Genomic DNA, 18321 nt, shown 5'->3' with positions numbered 1-18321 from the left:
AAAAAAAGAAAGAAAGAAAAAAAAAAAAAACCACCTAATTTACGAAGGCTCAAGGTACAAACTAATCATATGGCCTTCCAATGGGGTTCATCTTATAAGCAAAGGAGAATATTTTAATTACACGCATGTACCTATGATATGTATGCTACGCCAATATGAATTACGGACCTATGGAACTTAAAGTAATGGAAATAACCCGGTTGTCTTCTTCACAGCCCTAGGCAAGCCAGTGGCAGTAATGAAAACAAATTCGCGTCACCTGGAGGCAGTGTAATACCAGGGACACAGTAGGAGCGATCATGCGCAAGCACAGAGGATGCGCTCCTTCGGTACAAAAATAAGAATAATCACGATTGAGTCCAGTAGGACTCTTTCAGAGATTAAACTGAAAAGAACAGATACTACACTTGATCTAAGCCAAAAGGCAAAGAGAGCTGAAGAAGAAAAGAAAAAGAAAACTTTGGGAAGAGGAACGGCAAGAATTTTATAGATGAAGGGGGGAGGGAGGATAGTGGGGCTACATAGTTCTGCCACTATTCACCGCCTTGGAAAATGGTCTGTGCACCTAACTAAATCTCTAGGTAGCAATCAGGGCTGAACCAACTGAAAAACCCCACATAAGGAATCAGCAGCCAATGACAGCCTGTGCCTTCCAATTTGTTTTTGTTGACCTTAATCGCGTCGGCAACGGCTTTCAAAGTGGCTTAAATGCAGAAAATAGTTTTAGGCAACGCTAGATAAGTACCTAAGACAACAACGCCGGAATTTATATGCGGAACCCGTCGCATTCGTCAATATGAGGGTAACGGAGGTGATTATAGATGTACGTATGCTCCAATGTAGTATAGCTATCTCTACCGATACATTGGATACTGATATATTGGAAAGGGCTTCAAATCCTACGCCGTTCGAACAGTCATATCGGGATGGTTAGTAAATAATGATTACCCCTTACGTCGCATAACTAAAATTCATGTCGCAAAGGGACGAGAGCTTCAACTCGATTACCGGCTTGAACGGTAGTGGCAAGTCCAATATTCTGGACGCCATCTGCTTCGTTCTCGGTATTACGAGCATGTCGACGGTGCGAGCCCAAAATATACAGGTACGAAATGAAGATACACCCTAATCTATAATCTTACAAGGCCTGCCTATCTGACTATCGAGTATAGGATCTAATCTACAAGCGCGGTCAAGCCGGTGTCACGAAAGCCAGCGTCACGATCGTGTTCGACAACATGGATAAACAAAAGTCGCCAATTGGATTTGAAGAGTATGCGACCATCAGCGTCACTAGACAGATCGTCCTAGGAGGTACCTCGAAGTATCTAATAAATGGACACCGAGCACAACAACAGACAGTTCAAAACCTCTTTCAATCGGTACAGCTGAACATAAACAATCCCAACTTCCTTATCATGCAAGGTCGAATCACCAAGGTGCTGAACATGAAGGCGGTCGAGATATTAGCTATGATCGAGGAAGCAGCCGGCACAAGGATGTTTGAGGACCGAAGAGATAAGGCGTTAAAAACTATGGCAAAAAAGGAAATGAAACTTCAAGAGATTACCGAGCTCTTGCGTGACGAAATTGAGCCTAAGCTTGAGAAGTTACGGACCGAGAAGAGAGCATTCCTAGATTTCCAACAAACACAAAATGACTTGGAGCGTTTAACGAGAGTAGTTGTCGCACACGATTACCTCAAGTACCAGGAGAGACTGGAGCAATCTGCGACTGACCTGGAGAATAAGAAGCAACGACAGAAATATCTTGAAGATTCCGCGGCTAGGCTAAAGAGCGAGATATCCCACCTTGAAGAAGATGTAAAGAGAGTGAAAGCGGAAAGGGACAAAGAGCTGAGAAAGGGAGGAAAAGCCCAAGCGTTAGAAGATCAAGTCAAGAAGCACTCTAACGAGCTAGTTCGGCTCGCCACGGTCATAGACCTAAAGAAGTCCAGTAAAGCCGAGGAAGAAGAGAAGATGACTGCGGTGCAGAAGAACGTTGCTGAACTAGAGGCGGCCTTGAAGGAGAAAACAAAAGCTTATGAGAAAACTAAGGCCAGGTACGACGAGGCGAAAGAAGCAAACGAGAAGCAGAGCCAGGAGGCGGAATCGAAAGAAGAATTGCTTCAGACTTTACAAACAGGTGTTGCATCCAAGGAAGGACAAGAAAGCGGCTACCAAGGTCAACTGCAAGATGCGAGGAATCGGGTAGCAGCGGCAGCTACTGAGCAGGAGCAAGCCAAAATTAAAATAGCCCATCTTGAGAAACGAATCAAGGAGGAAGAGCCCCGAGCTAAAAAGGCTGAAGAGCAAAACGCCGGCTTGTTGAAAGAGCTAGATGGCCTCAAGATCCAGTCGCAGAAGCTACAGGCTCAACTTGCGAAGCTCGGTTTTGAGCCGGGACAAGAGGAAGAGATGTACAAGCAAGAGTCGTCATTGCAGCAGACCATCAGGGGCTTACGTCAAGAGGCAGACGTCCTAAAGCGCAAGGTTGCTAACATTGATTTCAACTATGCTGACCCAACTCCCAATTTCGATCGCTCGAAAGTCAAGGGGCTGGTCGCCCAATTATTCGCCCTTGACAAAGAGCATACCAGAGCCGGCACGGCTTTAGAGATATGCGCCGGCGGTCATCTGTATAATGTTGTTGTAGACAACGAAGTTACGGGTACACAATTATTACGGGGCGGCAAACTACGGAAGAGAGTTACCTTTATTCCGCTAAACAAGATCGTAAGATTCAAAGCATCGGCGCAGGCAATCGCTACGGCTCAAAGCATTGCGCCCGGTAAGGTCGATCTAGCTCTATCGCTCGTAGGGTATGATGACGAGGTGTCTGCAGCAATGGAGTACGTCTTTGGAAATACTTTAATTTGCCAGGACGCCGAGACAGCTAAGAGGGTTACTTTCGATCCTAATGTAAAGACGAGGAGTATTACTCTTGAAGGCGATGCGTACGACCCTTCGGGAACGCTCTCGGGCGGCAGTGCGCCTAACTCCAGTGGTGTATTGATCACATTGCAGAAGCTAAACGAGATCAACCGTCAACTTAAAGAAGCAGAGCGTTCTCTGCATGGTATCCAGACCAGGATCTCGCAGGAAAAGTCTAAACTCGACCAGGCTCGCAAGATTAAGCAGGATCTTGATCTTAAGACACACGAAATCAAACTCGCGGAAGAGCAAATTAGTGGCAACTCTTCATCGTCAATCATCCAGGAGGTAGAGAATATGAAGGAGACCATCATACAACTCAAGGGCGAGAGTGCTGAAGCTAAGAAGAGGCAGGCCGAGGCCAGCGCAGATGTCAAGAGGATAGAGAAGGATATGAAGGATTTTGAAAACAACAAGGACTCTAAACTTGTAGAACTTCAAGCTTCTCTAGACAGGTTGCGGGCGACGTTGGCTAAGAATTCGAGCACCGTCAAGACTTTACAGAAAGAGCTTCAAGGTGCTCAGCTAGATTCGGAACAAGTTTCAAGTGATCTCGCTGCTGCAAGGGAGCAGCTACAAGAAGTTGAGTTGGCTATCAAGTCACAGCAGGAGGAGATTGAGGATCTTATCAAGAAGCAGTCACAGTTACAAGAGGCTCACGATCTCGCACAATCACAGCTCGACGACGAAAGGGCCAAATTGACCGGGTTTGATGATGAGCTGCATGCGCTTGAAGAGGCAATCCGGTCAAAGAATAGTCGGATTGCCGAAGAAGGTCTCGAAAAGCAAAAGCTTGGCCACACAGTTGACAAATCCCACAAGGAACAGCAACATGCGATACAAGCCGTGACGAACATGGAGAAGGAGTTTGATTGGATTGCCGAAGAGAAGGACAACTTTGGCCGCACGGGGACACCGTACGACTTCAAGGGCCAAAACATCACGGAGTGCAAAGCCACGCTAAAGACGCTCACGGACCGTTTCCAGGGCATGAAGAAGAAGATCAATCCCAAAGTCATGAACATGATCGATAGCGTCGAGAAGAAGGAGGTGGCGCTTAAGCAGATGATGAAGACGGTCATCCGTGATAAGCGTAAGATCGAGGAAACTATCTTCAGCCTCGACGACTACAAGAAGAAAGCCCTCCTCCAGACCTGGGAGAAGGTCAACGGCGACTTCGGCCAGATATTCTCCGAGCTATTGCCCGGTGGCAGCTTCGCGAAGCTAGACCCGCCCGAGGGCAAGACTATCAACGAGGGTCTAGAGGTCAAGGTCTGCTTAGGCAAGGTGTGGAAGCAGAGCTTAACAGAGCTAAGTGGTGGTCAACGGTAAGTCCTCATGCGCTTTCCTTCGTGACTCTTCTCAATTTATAACTATCTGCCTTTTATCTATCACATCATTCACGCCGCTAACCATAACAACAAATAGATCGCTCGTGGCACTCTCGCTTATCATGGCACTGCTGCAGTTCAAGCCAGCGCCCATGTACATCTTAGACGAGGTGGATGCGGCGCTGGACCTGTCGCACACGCAGAATATCGGCCGTCTCATCAAGACACGCTTCAAGGGCTCCCAGTTCATCGTTGTCTCCCTCAAGGACGGCATGTTCCAGAACGCAAACCGCATCTTCCGCACCCGATTCAGCGGTAATACGAGTATGGTACAGGCCCTTACGGCCGCGGACTTCAAGTAGATGAAAACGGATGAATGGATGATATACCGCGCCCGTATGGTTTACGATCAACGGTGGATAAGCCGTTATATCTTGAGCATTTTTCTGCGTTTAATAAATTATGTGACTAGATTCTCATCAAATTTTTCCAATTGCGTGCCGAAGTGTCTATTCTGTCTAATTTATCTATTATCTGGCTATAGTTCTGGCGGTCGTGTTTATTATGGGTCTTCCTTCCTGCCTGATGTTACAGTCGTCTTTTCTCACAGCCTGGCACTTCCTACTTCCTCTTTTCTTTATACACCTCCTACTCATATATATATATATATATATACACACAAGCATATTTATCGTCTAAACGGTATAGGAGGAAGTAAAGGCGTCTCACTGTTTGATATACACATGGTCCCCCCTTTGCTCAACCTCAACCGTCATGCCGACTGCGATCCAGGCTTCACGATCTTCTCCCAAGCTGGGGTCGAATAGAGGAGTGAGTTGCATGCCTAGACAACCATTTAGCGGCGCACCCTCGTCGACTGCCCGCTTCGCCCTGAGTGATTTGTCTGGCTCAGTTGGGTGGCGGAGACCAGTTGCTGGATCTACGTTGGGCATTTTACATCTGGCGTATGGTTAGAAAACACATGAGCGGTAAGAGATGATGAAGGGATTATTCACTAACCTGACAGTTCTGGACGAAACGTGGAACGCGGCGTCGTTATATAAGCCTGAGCTCCCCGGCTTAAGCCGGATCTGTTTCCAAGTCTCTTCGTCGTAGGCTTCGGTACCGGAAACTAAAGGTGCGTATGTTAGAGAGCCGCAGAACGCATCTAAGTAAATATTCTCTACTCACGGATGATATTAGGCCGGAATCTAAGCACATCGAGCTCCTTTAGGTCGTCATCCTTCGGTACCTCTGAGCTGAACGCTTGTAGGCTATTTAGGCTCATCAAATGAAGTGGGAACTATACTTAGTGTTAGTTTTATATTAGAGGTCCGTAGGTTTAGATAAGTGGGTGTCATACGGCATCCTGGAATCCGGTCACGGGCTGGTAGCCGGCTTCCTCTTTGCTCGGTGCGGTTCGATAAACCTCACGTAGCTGTCCAGGATCGACCCTGAACAGAGCAAGCTTGTTGCTGACACCTAAGTACCGCTGTAGCTCACCGGGTAGATCATTTTCCATGTTAAGGGCGTTGATCGTCTCTTTCCATATCTTGACATCGTCGAAAGTGTAGCCCCTCTCCTTGATATCCTCTGTTGAAGGAAAGTCTACTGGTAGTAGGATCTCTATTTCGGGCTCAGCGGCGCGCCCTCTTGCTAGCTTAGCTGTGATCGTAGAATAGATACCGCGCCAGCCATCTTCCTTCCAAGGGAAACGTAGGATTATGAAGGCCTCCTTTGACTTCATTGACTGTTTCCGCAGCTTCATCTCATCTGGCAGCCAGAGATCGACGGTAACATTTGCCAGCCTCGAGAACTGCCGCTGGGTAACAAATTCCCACTTGTGCTTTGACTTTTCCTCATCCGTCGAGTTCACAGCCACAGGAAAAGGACTCTTGAGTTGAGCAAACATGAAAAGACGATCAAACTGGAGTCCCGTCGGGAAGACTTTGCTCCTCTTCAGCTCAATACCCTTGCATGACTTCACTGGATAAACGACTAAACTGTGGACCTTGGGTGGCTGGCCGTCCTGCGGCGCATGTTCAGCTGAGTACTGGTTCTCCAGGTTACTCTTTGAACCTTCAACGCCGGCCTTTGTGTGCGTCTGTACCAGCGCATCACTCTTTTGGAGCCCAACTGGGGGCAGAATTATAACCACCGGTATCAAGAAAGCACAGATGGTAACGGTTAAGAGGAATATAGCGCCGCTGTCTAGATTGAGGGCTTTCAGCCAAGAATGGTTACCTATATCCATGGTGGTGTCCATGATGGTGCGTTGAAATTACTAGTAGCAATTGAGATGGAAATTCTACGGCACTGCTCGGCCAGCAAGCGTTCTCGATTTCTCTCGATTTCCGAAACTATATTACGGAAGGGAAAAGAAAGAAAGAAGTGAAAAATAAAAAGAGAAAGAAATATAATCGATATATCGATATGAGCAGAGGGTGATCCTCGGGCTCCCGAAACTGAAACTGAAGCTTAAAGAAAAGAGTGCGTTGAGTGAGATTACGTGTTGTATTTCTCGACGAAACATCTTGAGACGTTGAAGAGGGAAATCGGCTCATTGAGACGTGTCACGTGGAGAGGCACGTGCTTTTTATTTTCGTTTTTACTTGCATGTAGGTTAGGTAGCTTACCTAATGCACTATAAACTTATAGCCAAAAAAGGTATACAGGGTACCTAGTGACACAGCTGAAGTTATCAAACTAAACCAAATCATCTTTAGCAGGGCTAGTCTCCGGATTTAATAAATAATAAATTTAGCACGGATCTTGAAAATCTCTTTAGTCAAATCTCCTTAGTCACTGATGCTACAGAATGTTCATGAGATACATACGAAATCGGACGTAGGGAACATGTTCTCTCACTTTTCATCAACATGAGCCAATCATCTACATTGCGGTCACTGGATGAGGGAATTCATATATGGAATTGATTGACATGGGAGCATTGCATTGTAACAGTAATGAAGGCAGTTGGGGCATCGTGGTATTCGTGGCGTGGATGCTCATGACAACCTCACCCCCAAATGTATGATAACTATATTAAATCGAACAAGGCGGACGGTCGATCCGGCATTTACCAGATTGCGAGTGCTTTTAATAGTCTTGGGTAGACTAATCAGTAACAGTCTATACAGCTCATAATATAGTTCCTCATGAATTTGCGTTGTGAAAAAGACGATGGTGTTGCCCACGCAATGATGTGAGGGTAGCACTGGATGACACCCAGACATCCTCTAAGTGACGTACTCATCAAGTAGGGTTGGTGGAAATAACCAAACCCGAAATCGACGCAGAAAGATCGTCATAAACCCGAATAGCCACCGGTAAGATTTCACTGTTATCCTAACGGTTAAACAACTCAAACCACGTAGGACCTATCAGTCGATGAACGAATCTGACTTTGGTGTAAGTCGTAGCTAGTTGAATTCGATAAAGTACGAGTCTACAAGCTATGTAAGTGGTTATGTATGTGTTGGATGAAAAGCAAGATGGCAACTATAACCGCGGATGCATTCCGGATGCAGTGAAAGCCCGAGACCTGGGCATGTCGGAGTCGAACTACCGCAATCGGATGCAACCATGACTTGTCGCCCATGGCCCCTGACTCGGAGATATCGGGAGAGAAACTGGCCAACTAATGCAAGGTACCAGACACGTTGACTGGGTAGGAAATAGGGGCACGTGTGGGTAAGCTTGCTGGCTTGTCGAGCAAAGTTCCAATTCCGTCAAGATCCTCACCGCCGGCGAATATTATTATCGGCAGGCGCGTGGCGTAGGTAAGAAGGAGCTTGTACGCATAGCCAAAATTTTTGACTGATCGTTTTCGAGGCACATGCAAACAAAGCTAGTTTCATAGCCGCGTCAGTAGTCTTTTGCATGAGCTTACTGTAGAAGTAGTGACGATCTGCGACGAAGCTCTCCTCCAGATCGCACATAACGATCCATTCTGGGTAGGTTGTTTAGGACCGGCTTGAATTTAGACCAGTGATAGCCAGACTGCGAATGTGAACTTATCAAGAACACGTTGTTAAACTCCCCCACTGAGAAGATGATGGCGGAATTCTGATCCCGCGGAATAGCTGATATTCTCCACATCTTTCCTTGGGGGTACTATGTATGTCAGTATATCCTGTCGAGGATGGTTAGAATACATACATAGGTAGTTCTGGTGTTGCATGGTGCCTAGTAAAGCGGCCTATGTATCTCCCGGGGTTACATCCATCGATCTTCTATCACCTATCACCTCATATACCTTAGGTACTTACATACACATCATATCCAAACTAGAAGCGGAGTATCACTTCGTAGAGCCAATGAAATCGCCTGAACTTATAGCATTACAAATAGCATCGAGCCAGCTGAAAGCTACTATAGAGTAGTAGCCCTAACTAGACTTCTGGAAGCTTGAGATATATACGTAGGTTAGTTGAAGCTGCACGTAGATCCATACGTTATCGGGAATAGAGGCTATATGAATTAAGCCAGCCAGCTACTTCGCGGAGACTCTTTATGTAGCTACTCCACAACATGTATCGTTGCATGGATGATCTTTACTACTTACTTAGTCCGTATTGTTACTTTTGAATCTTCAGACAAACTAACCTAGAAGATCAAGGTCATTAACACCTTATGTAAAAGTAGGTGCTACACGACTCAATTTACACCTCGACGAAAGAGATACATACTGTGCGTACGATACGGATACGCTTTGTCTTCAAGATGTATGTAGTTCACCTCGATGAAGGAGGTTCTGATGAATCCAGGGGCCACCTGTCCTACAAGACCCGTTTTGCTACACACGGTCTTCAGCAAGGTACTATGTATGTATGCACGTAGATATATTAGGTAGATGCGTTGTGCATAGGTGATTGAGAATTCCTGGGGGTTAAGCCATCGCGTCAAATTTGAGAGGCCCTTAATTCGGGAACTGTGGCTTCGTTGCATAAACTATTGATATTAGGACAATGTCGATTTGTTAATAAGCAACGGTCCCATAGAGTCGGGAAATTCAATTACTCCTTTTGGAGCCGCCCAGCCGCCCCAGCCCTAGCAGCATGATCAAATAATAGTTATCCCCCCTCCCCAGTGATGTGCCTTAATCGTCATTCGGCGGCCAAAGCTACGAGAGCCGAACAGGGGTTCCGTTTCCGTGGTTCGGCCGGGAATGCCAAATCTAGCTTTTATTGTAATGTGTCTAATTCAATACTTACCCTATGTAGGTTGCTCTACTACCATTGTCACTTTTATCACAAATTGCTAGCATCAGAGAGGGTTTACCCCCCGACCATTTTCTAAATACGATTTCCGTTGGTGTTTCATCTCCTTTATTGAAGCTGCTTTGAGAATTGAGTTACGAGATTATCAGTTCGGTACTATCTACATATGGACATATTGTGAGATATGACTAAATCTCAATACTATGCACGCTTGCACAAGGGAACGACGACTAGTCAAATAAGGCTCTGCGGATTCGTAACATGGGTCTCCCGTCGATGGTGTCAAGCACAAGCATGGGGGTCCAAGACAATCTGGTCGATGAATACTCGTACGATTGTAATTTCAACTGCGCGGAGAGGTAGGTCATAACGAGCCGCGCTATATATTAAACCAACATATAAAGTGATAATCATACAAACTATTATATTAGCGCCCTAGCGCCGCATCGAAGTGTTCCAGCATCGGACTCGCTGCTAGGCTCTTGGACAGTTGGGGTGGAGAATATTCGGGAGCTTTGAGCCATGAAGTATGCATATCTATATGTACATACCTACCTAGGTATGTATGTAGAGGCTGGGAATATTAAGATGATGCTTATTACGTTCCTTGGTCATATAAGTAGTGTATTATAGACCAACCGCGCGGGCAAGCCATGCGGAGCGGTAAAGGCATTTACACACCCTTGATCTATACGATTGCGAAAAAATATGAAAAAATGATACTCGGGGCTGATATAGCGATTTGATTGATCCGTTAAAGTACCTATAAAGGTACTGCACATGGGATATATTACATCTGTGATATTTCCAAGACCGGATTTAGAGAAGGCAAAACCGGTATTAGCTTACCGACCAAGTTTGCAACTCACCTTACCTACCTATGTTAGGTACATGGCCGTTCATCGGGAAGTGAACCTGGTTAGATTGGTACGCTGATGCTATTCGTCATCAGCGTTGGTGTTCGTTAGATACCTACCCATGCTCACGAACTGCAATACCTAGAAAGAGGTACGTACTGTATGTACTATGTAGCTGACAAGGGCTTGTTACCTTAGGTAGGTACATATGTACCTAGATGCATAGGTAGGTACCTACATCCTACCTACATACATATGTACCTACCTAGGTAGTGGACCTTACCTATGTAGGTACATAATGCTAGCTCATGTGTACAATACGTCACTACATCTATATTTCTGCAAGACCTCTGTATGATACTACATACCTAGTGTACGAGACACTTTTGCAATCAAGGTTAAAAGTAACCGATTACATCAAATGGATGTGAGTACATACTTCTTTTGAGGAAATTATCTGATGGCGGCGCTACCCTTGTAACACAAGAGGTTCCCGTCGTGCTACTATGCCGGAAATCCGGGACAGAGCCAGTTCTGATAACGGAGAGTGGATAGCGGATAGCGGATGCAACGCGATGATGGGTCCACCATCACCACCACTCTCACATTACGATTACGAAAGGAACATTCTGAACACCTACATACATAGAGCCCATTACATATAGGCCCTGTTTACTTCGAAAATGGAAAATGATGCCAGTGAAGCATATAAACATATCTCATCTCACATCACCACCATCGATCAAACCGCAGCCTATCAATGCCGCAAAATCCACCCATTAAACGCCGGCCTAACTACTTAAATCAGTTTAATTAATTCCGGCAATCGCGTTATTTATGAGCCTCGTTCTCATATTTACACTGTCAGGCCTCCTGGTGTACATTTCTGTATTGGATTGCTACATGTAGTTCCAATACTATGGTTTGTACTTCAGGTTCGTCCACCGTGATGAGTCCCTGATGATCCTTGAAATGTAGGGGTACCTGTCATAGCGGATCCAATCAGCCAAAATTGATGGTTTGCAGTAACGCTGGTGCGGCCCCAAAGACTCATTCAGCACCGTTCCTTTTTTTTTTTTTTTTTTTTTTTTTTTGCAGCCAGCGTAGCATCCAACCGTCCAGGGCCCCAAAAAAAAGGGCTTTTACCTGGGCTAAATGGACCGGGCCTACAGCTTCGACGGAGACGGACTTCAACTAGTTTAGGTCTCGTTGCCTACACTACACGCGTAGCTAGGGCTTCCTCTGAAAAAATTTAAACAAAAAAAAAAGCTTCAAGAGGCATGTCGATCAATATATAGTACGAATTTTATAATTATCCCGCTGAGCTTAGCTACATACCAGCTACCCCCAGAGTATGCGAACAAGATCTTAAACGCCCTGCAAATATACATATACTACGGCATACTTATACAGTATAAGCACATCCTACAGTAATCTAGCATTAGCACATGCTGCTAGGTTAGTCGGTTTCTTGGAAATTTTACAGATATGAAATGCGGCGCGTTATGGTACAAGCAGGGTACTAATAGCTGAAAGCACAGATGCCTCGGACTCCCTCATTCGTCTCATGTGCATTATGAGATCAACAGATCGAGTACCTTTCACTAGCCGCCGTTGATCAAACCCGCTTGGTAGGATCTTGAGCAAGTCTTTAACCCCCAGCGTGTGCGCCCCAGTTCCCCGCTGCCTGGTTCGCTGGGTGGCCCCATGACTGTGGATGAAGGACCCTTGTCTTAAGAACCTGCCGTGACCTTATCTCGTCTTTGTATTGTTTGTAAAACGGCCGGCGGCAGCAAGATCTCTAACCTCCCGCCCCGAATTTACACGATAATAGGTACTTTTGTACGCTGCGGTTTTTACGGTAGCTAGCTAGACGTTTAGGTATGTATCTCTATGCGTTGAATTAGCCCGGTAGGAAGCACGGGCAAATATCAGATGGCTGCGTGTCATCGGTTCCTCTCCCTGACATCCCGACTCCCACTCACCCAGTAGCAGCATCTTTCTAGCTCAGGGGACCCCCCTGTTTTAGCACCAACCGGATAGCAACGATCCTTATTGCGTACTGTATGCACTCAATTACTACGCTTCGTACCAGTATAGTGGGTTAAGGCTGGTCGATTTACCCACGCATTTATTGCAAAAGACAAATTCACTTGATCGTAGTCTCCTGCGGACGGTAAACTCCTTCAACCGATTCCAAAATAGTATCTCGAGCCATCGTCTACGGGGCTACCTCTATAACTCTGAAATTTTACAATATCAAACCGGATAGGTGTTACCTTTCCTCAACGCAACATTTGCCCTCTTTAGGTAGAATATATGCAGATATCCATCCCTAAGCTCCCGTCCCTTCTAGTCCCAACATACATACTTCCGAATCTAGCGCTCGGCTACTCTTCCGTCATGACTTCATTACGTTGATATCAGCTACGTACCGACCTCCTTTCATGTTAGAAAACACCTTCCAGCAATAACAAGGAATAACAAGGCTTCTTACCTACCTAACCTAGGTACCTAGCCTTACGATCTAATATTCTTACCACACCTTCACACTACCTCACCACTAGTTTCGTTAAGAAGAACAAGCTAGGTCAAGGCGGAGAGAAGGCGGCCACGATCCGGATTTACCAGTGTTGATAGAGAGCTGGTTGCTCCAGGGATTTGATACTAGACTCGTCCTCGGGCTCTATCCTTCGGGCGTTTTCTAAATTGTGGGTGGGTTCTAGCATTCCGACGGACAGCCTGCCGAATCCCAAGATCGGCTTCTGTTCTATGGCACCTAGTCCTCGCCTCTTTGGCTACCCGCTGCATGAGGAAGCCCCGCTATAGCTATCATCCTGTCAGCAGATCCTCGAGACCCTGCTCCTCATAGGTACATAGTGTACAGGCTCAACAGCACTAGGGGACTCCTGCAAGGTGTACTACAAGAGCCCCACAACTATTTCATCTTCAATACCTCCTAGTCACCAGTATCCATAGCCGTCAAGCTTGTGGATTGGTTGTAACTACCGTGAACAGCGCAGCCTGGCCAGCTAAGCCAAGCATAAGTGCAGCTCCGAGAAATTCCCAAGCGTAAATACCATATCTACCACCTCTACGAACAATGCGGAAGGGATTCCTTCTCCATTTATGAAAACTTCGTGTTGAGAAAGATCAAGACGGACAGCTTAACTTCCTAGGACCAAGAGGGAAGTGTCATAGGCGTAGAAGACCCTCTCGAGAGGCCACACTTATCCGACTCATTGGTTAGGGGGGATTATCTACTCGATGAACGTATTGGGTCGAATGTTTTTCTCCCTTTTCAAGTCATTAGAACCAAAACCCCTCCACCTGTAACGTCTCTTTTACGGAATACTGGTTGAGACTAGGCGTTGGGCCGTCAAAGAGGGTTCTCTGTCCTAGTCGATCAATTTTCTCATACGCCTTAACTCGCATTTGCTACTAAAAGGAATATCGACACTGTTAATTTATTCACTGCGATAGCATTTCTCCGAATCCAATCTGTGCCGAGGCGGCGCCGCACGGCTTTCGTACGGAGGGGACTCAAGCCTAGTCACCTAAGTTAACGCACACCGAATAATCCGCTTGACGAATACCTTCCAATGAGTGATTACTATCAACAATATCTGCCCTCGGCGGCGGGGAGTGGAGAGTCACCAAACCCCAGCCCACAAGATGCCCAATATCAACCTCAGCAACATTCTACACACATGGGAAACATCAGCCCACCCTTAACAACTCCATATCAAAACCTAGGATACTTCACCGGCTTTCCTGACCCAATTATGTTTCAGGCCCCCAAAGCCCAGAGCAATCGAAATCGCAAGAAATCTACGTCGGGGGCAGACCACGTCAAGCATCGCCGGACACGATCGGGTTGTTACACTTGTCGAAGTAGACGAGTTAAGGTAAGCATCGGTTCTTTGGAGTTGGTATGGTAATGCTTAGATTGACCTTAGTGCGATGAAACTCATCCCATCTGTGAGCGTAAGTGTCACCATGCTAAACATTTCGAAGCCGAGCTGATAGTTACAGGATGTCGCAAAGGCAAGAGGGATTGTGTATACCCGGAAGCCTCTTCTGCAAAGGGGCAAGCTACCGAGCCAGGTTCATCGAAAGATACAGGAGCATTAACTCAAGAGCCCAGCCCGAACTCTTCGCAAGACGAAGCAGACGAAGAAGGAGAGAAAAGTATTCGGCTCGAGCCAATCATTGACGAAGAGGAACCTACCGAGGCGTTATCGCCAACTTCATATTTAGCAGGATTACGAAGAACGAGTACGACGTCAACCTCAAACGTTTACAGGACCACAACAAGGCAGAGCTCCGAAACGCCTTCCTTAGAGGGTAATAAGAGCGCTTCACCAGCAATTTCAACGGCCACCTCCGCAAGCATTCCGATCTCTTTCCAGATTCCAGATTCCTCTCTTCAGTCAGCCATCCCTCGCCCGGATTGGTCTCATTTGCCGACAGACCTGCAATCTCACCTGACATACTTTTGCGAAAACATCAGTCACTATAGTTACGGACTGGTCAATGATACGGACGACTTCTTCCGCTCAATCCTCCCTAGTTTGGCCGTGCAGGCTGGTAACGAAGCTCTTCTAAATGCTGTTGTGGGATTCTCGGTGTACCATCGGACTATTCGGAATCCCAATGGCAAGATCCAAGACTTTTTACGATATTATAATAAAAGTGTTACGTTATTATTAAGTTACCTCAAGAGACGAGAGAAGCAGGGTGTTGCAACGCTATTGACCATATTGCAGCTCGCAACTATCGAGGTAAACATACGTTAAAAGCAACCTGCAGAGAGCCATTGCTAATTAGAACAAGGAATACCTAGGTGACTGGGTAAATCTCATGGGACACCAAAAAGCCGCCTACGAGATTTTGACCCGGCTGTTCACACCCCAGACAATCATGAATTCGCCTACGTCCCGAATATTGCTAACTTGGTACATTCGATTCGACGTCTTTGTAGGAATGATGGGAGGATTCGAAACAAGTCTACCGCGGCAATGGTTCTCAACAGTTGTACAGTTCTGCCAGGAGCACGTTGAAAGGGACCCGGAGGATGTAGGGATAAAGACAGAACTCCATGCTTCTGCTTTGCGACTGATTTCTAGGGATATGTCGATACTCTATGCCAGAGGCGGTCGGGGCGAGCTATCGGGTGATGATTTCGCCATAGAACACAACCATATTACGGAACGCCTCTACGGATGGAGGGCCAATTTAGATCCTGCTTTGACTGATCCGAGTTTTCTTGTAACCGATCTCCCGCACAAAGTCCCGATAAGCGAAGGTGACATCGTTGATCCTTACAAGTCAGGCCACCTTTACGATTTTCCCCTATTCTCGACTACCGAGTTAATAGCAGAGTGGAATTCCATCCTCGTCATGCACAAGAGTCAAGAGGCGTTCGCATTACAACAGAAACCATCGGATGAGTTAAGGGGTTTGGCATACGCTATATGCGAAATTTTTGAGACAGTAGAACGGTGGCCTTCAGCACCAAACGGTGCCCTCATTCCAATCCAGGCCTGTCTCGCTATCGCAGCGCTTTTTCTACCTCGAGACGAGAAACACCATATGTGGTTAAGGCGGAAATATGCAATGCTGGAAGCATTAGGGTAAGTTATACAGGTCTTTGCACAGCTTACCCGTCTATCGTCTCCAGCTCTATAATATACCGGGCAAACACGGAGTAAACACCAGGAATCCAATAACTAACTTTTCTTGATTTCAAATCATTAGATACGTTTTCCCACTCACCATACGAACTCGAATGGCAGAAATATTTCGCGAACCTTCTTGTATACAATGGTGGCTCCCAAACGACGAAGGACTAAGTCCCGTATTACGAAGCATCCGTGCTTTTGCAGACGAACGCAATGCGAATCCTGTTTCTCAACAAACCGAATCTCTCCGGGAAATAAGTGCTATCTTTGCAAAGATGCGCATCGACCCCGAACACGAAGGCGTATCATCGCCTGGCGGTGAATCCAACAGCGGTGCCTCTTCTTTCTGAGGTGCTAATATTGTACCCACATACGAGGCCAAGGCGTCACAAGAGACCCGGGCGACGACCATACGAGATGTCTGTATATCCCAATGCTATCGACGAAAAAAGAAGCGAGGTTGATAAAGCTTTATACGTCGGCAGCAAGCTGGCTGAGTTATTACAAATCCCATAGCGATGCAGCAAAGATGTTTCTGTGACGTTGTAGACGGACTAGGGTCTGAAACAATGAGGTCTCGATGCGGCGAAAATGGGACCGGAATGGAAACCGAGCCGTGATGCAACTCTGCGCTGCAGGACCAGGGGATGCTTGGCCCTTGGGAGGTGAGGCGACCTACTATGCGGCCAGGTACTACGTACATACAACACCAAAGCCCGTTGAAATTGGGGGATCTTATGAATAAGATGACCATGCATGCAGCCTTAGCAAACTTACCAGCGCCATGGTTACAAGCCAACCTTCAGTCCCAGTAGTTATCCTGGTCCAGCTTCCCACAGATCCTTAGCCGTCCCGTTACCCCCCGCCCCCCCTACACTCATCAGACGAACTATATCAACCCATAAGATCTCAGATCTAAGTTATTACATATAGATCGGATAATCCGTGTGTGTATTGGATGGTACTAGTGGAAGATTTTGGAGCCCGCCAAGACAAGAAAACCCGGCTATCGTAGACGGATTAGAGAATCGTACGAGACAGAGCTCAGATGTATAAAAGCATCGACTACCTGTTCAACCCAGCAAGTGCCAGCATCAGCACCGGCACTATCCCCTCCGCGAATAATACACTTCATTGTAGAAGTATGCTTATTTCACATCGTTCCCGTTACGCAGCTCGGCTTGAAGAGTAACAGTCAGGCCTCGCCGAATGTGCAGTTTCATTAGCCACTTCCATGCCTCCTTGGCATCACCCGCCTTGGTGGCAATGTGCAGTCTCTTAGTGCAACTAAACTATATCCCCGCACACCTGCATATTGATTGATAAATTTCCTTCTGTGTTCTATAAATATTCACCGGTCACAAAAACAGGGGAAGAAAAAAAGGAAGAAAAAAAAGGGGGGTATGCTCGCCACCTATTAGGTCAATTTTTACTCCACTCTCCCGGGATTCATTCACCAAAGAGGACTAATCGCAACGGCAACCTGCTGTCGGGGGTTTTTTCTATAAAAAGCACTGGAGACGGGAGTGAACATAAGAAAAATTTATACGCAAACACGCATTCAACACGCCAATATACACGCAAACAGCTTCCATGAATATACCCCTTAAAGTTGGACCTCTACACATGGAATTAGAACCAGGATAAAATCCGCTTGAGACAGATACGTATTACAGGGTAGAGCAGGGATTCCCGGGAAGAGGAAAATAATCACAAAAGGGCAGTGATACCAGATACCAAAGGCAAGGCATCCTAGGAAAAAGGAAGACGGCGCATATAATATTTTACTTTTCTTTCCTATTATGTTATACCATCTCGACACATTTCTATTATATTGTAAAGTAACTAGGTTAATGGTTAGACTCGTCAATTTGTGCAACTGGAAGGAAAATGTTTATAAGCTACGGGAAAGTTGATAGTTAATAATACCCCTAGGTTAGGTTAATGGCTCGGCTTTATTGACACTGGTTATAACTATGCTTACTTGACATGTACTTGGAATATAATCGCTACATGCCGTTTGCTTGAGGCGATACATAGTATAAATCTATCACTCAGGTTTTATCAAAAAGTTGGGTTGATTTAAAACTGCTTTACTGCTGTGCTGGGAGTCGGGAGCGGTAGGAAATGGGGCCAATGGTGAATTCCGAACTCATTCGCCGGGCATAAATCGTGATGTCTTAACCCGTTCCAAGGAAGAGCCTATCCTTGTGTGGTTTTCGAATCCAGAGTTCTGGCGTCGAGCTTGGTTCGAGACGAAATACGATAACACGAATGGCAAATATTAGTTTAGC

At 46.2% G+C, this 18321-nt stretch overlaps 4 protein-coding genes across 4 annotated transcripts; 2 read left to right on the top strand and 2 right to left on the bottom strand.

Annotated features, from left to right (window-relative positions):
* The first annotated feature begins 671 nt into the window (after window positions 1-671).
* F4813DRAFT_357010 (putative SMC2 protein) lies at window positions 672-4738 on the top strand. The gene is made up of 5 exons (XM_049243062.1): window positions 672-823; window positions 889-929; window positions 985-1105; window positions 1173-4261; window positions 4362-4738. Exons 1-5 carry the CDS (start codon window positions 797-799, stop codon window positions 4624-4626), a joined length of 3543 nt encoding a protein of 1180 aa, XP_049100476.1. The 5' UTR covers window positions 672-796; the 3' UTR covers window positions 4627-4738.
* Window positions 4739-6770, bottom strand: F4813DRAFT_357008 (uncharacterized protein). Its single transcript, XM_049243061.1, has 4 exons — window positions 5628-6770; window positions 5456-5567; window positions 5285-5396; window positions 4739-5224 (listed from the first exon to the last, which is right to left on the bottom strand). The coding sequence occupies exons 1-4, from the start codon at window positions 6528-6530 to the stop codon at window positions 4990-4992; spliced, it is 1362 nt and encodes a 453-aa protein (XP_049100475.1). The 5' UTR covers window positions 6531-6770; the 3' UTR covers window positions 4739-4989.
* Window positions 6771-7003: 233 nt separating this feature from the next.
* On the bottom strand, window positions 7004-7721 carry F4813DRAFT_357007 (uncharacterized protein). Its single transcript, XM_049243060.1, has one exon. It carries the CDS (start codon window positions 7498-7500, stop codon window positions 7273-7275), a length of 228 nt encoding a protein of 75 aa, XP_049100474.1. The 5' UTR covers window positions 7501-7721; the 3' UTR covers window positions 7004-7272.
* A 6224-nt stretch (window positions 7722-13945) lies between these two features.
* On the top strand, window positions 13946-16377 carry F4813DRAFT_388779 (uncharacterized protein; the record flags this gene model as incomplete). The annotated part of the gene is made up of 5 exons (XM_049246743.1): window positions 13946-14251; window positions 14303-14330; window positions 14379-15127; window positions 15180-15979; window positions 16104-16377. 5 exons carry the CDS (start codon window positions 13946-13948, stop codon window positions 16375-16377), a joined length of 2157 nt encoding a protein of 718 aa, XP_049100473.1.
* Window positions 16378-18321: the final 1944 nt, after the last annotated feature.

This window comes from Daldinia decipiens (genome assembly GCF_022478715.1).
Source record: "Daldinia decipiens strain CBS 113046 unplaced genomic scaffold F4813scaffold_13, whole genome shotgun sequence".
Lineage (NCBI taxonomy): Eukaryota > Fungi > Ascomycota > Sordariomycetes > Xylariales > Hypoxylaceae > Daldinia > Daldinia decipiens.
This window is presented reverse-complemented; position numbering and strand designations above follow the sequence as displayed.

Coding starts and splice junctions, on each gene's coding strand:
- F4813DRAFT_357010 (XM_049243062.1), top strand. CDS start 797: ATGAGGGTAACGGAGGTGATTATAGAT. Junction 1,106..1,172: donor TGCGAGCCCAAAATATACAG/GTACGAAATGAA, acceptor TATCGAGTATAG/GATCTAATCTACAAGCGCGG. Junction 4,262..4,361: donor GAGCTAAGTGGTGGTCAACG/GTAAGTCCTCAT, acceptor AACAACAAATAG/ATCGCTCGTGGCACTCTCGC.
- F4813DRAFT_357008 (XM_049243061.1), bottom strand. CDS start 6,530: ATGGACACCACCATGGATATAGGTAACCATTCTTGGCTGAAAGCCCTC. Junction 5,568..5,627: donor TGACCGGATTCCAGGATGCC/GTATGACACCCA, acceptor CACTAAGTATAG/TTCCCACTTCATTTGATGAG. Junction 5,397..5,455: donor ATTCCGGCCTAATATCATCC/GTGAGTAGAGAA, acceptor ACGCACCTTTAG/TTTCCGGTACCGAAGCCTAC.
- F4813DRAFT_357007 (XM_049243060.1), bottom strand. CDS start 7,500: ATGTCTGGGTGTCATCCAGTGCTACCCTCACATCATTGCGTGGGCAAC.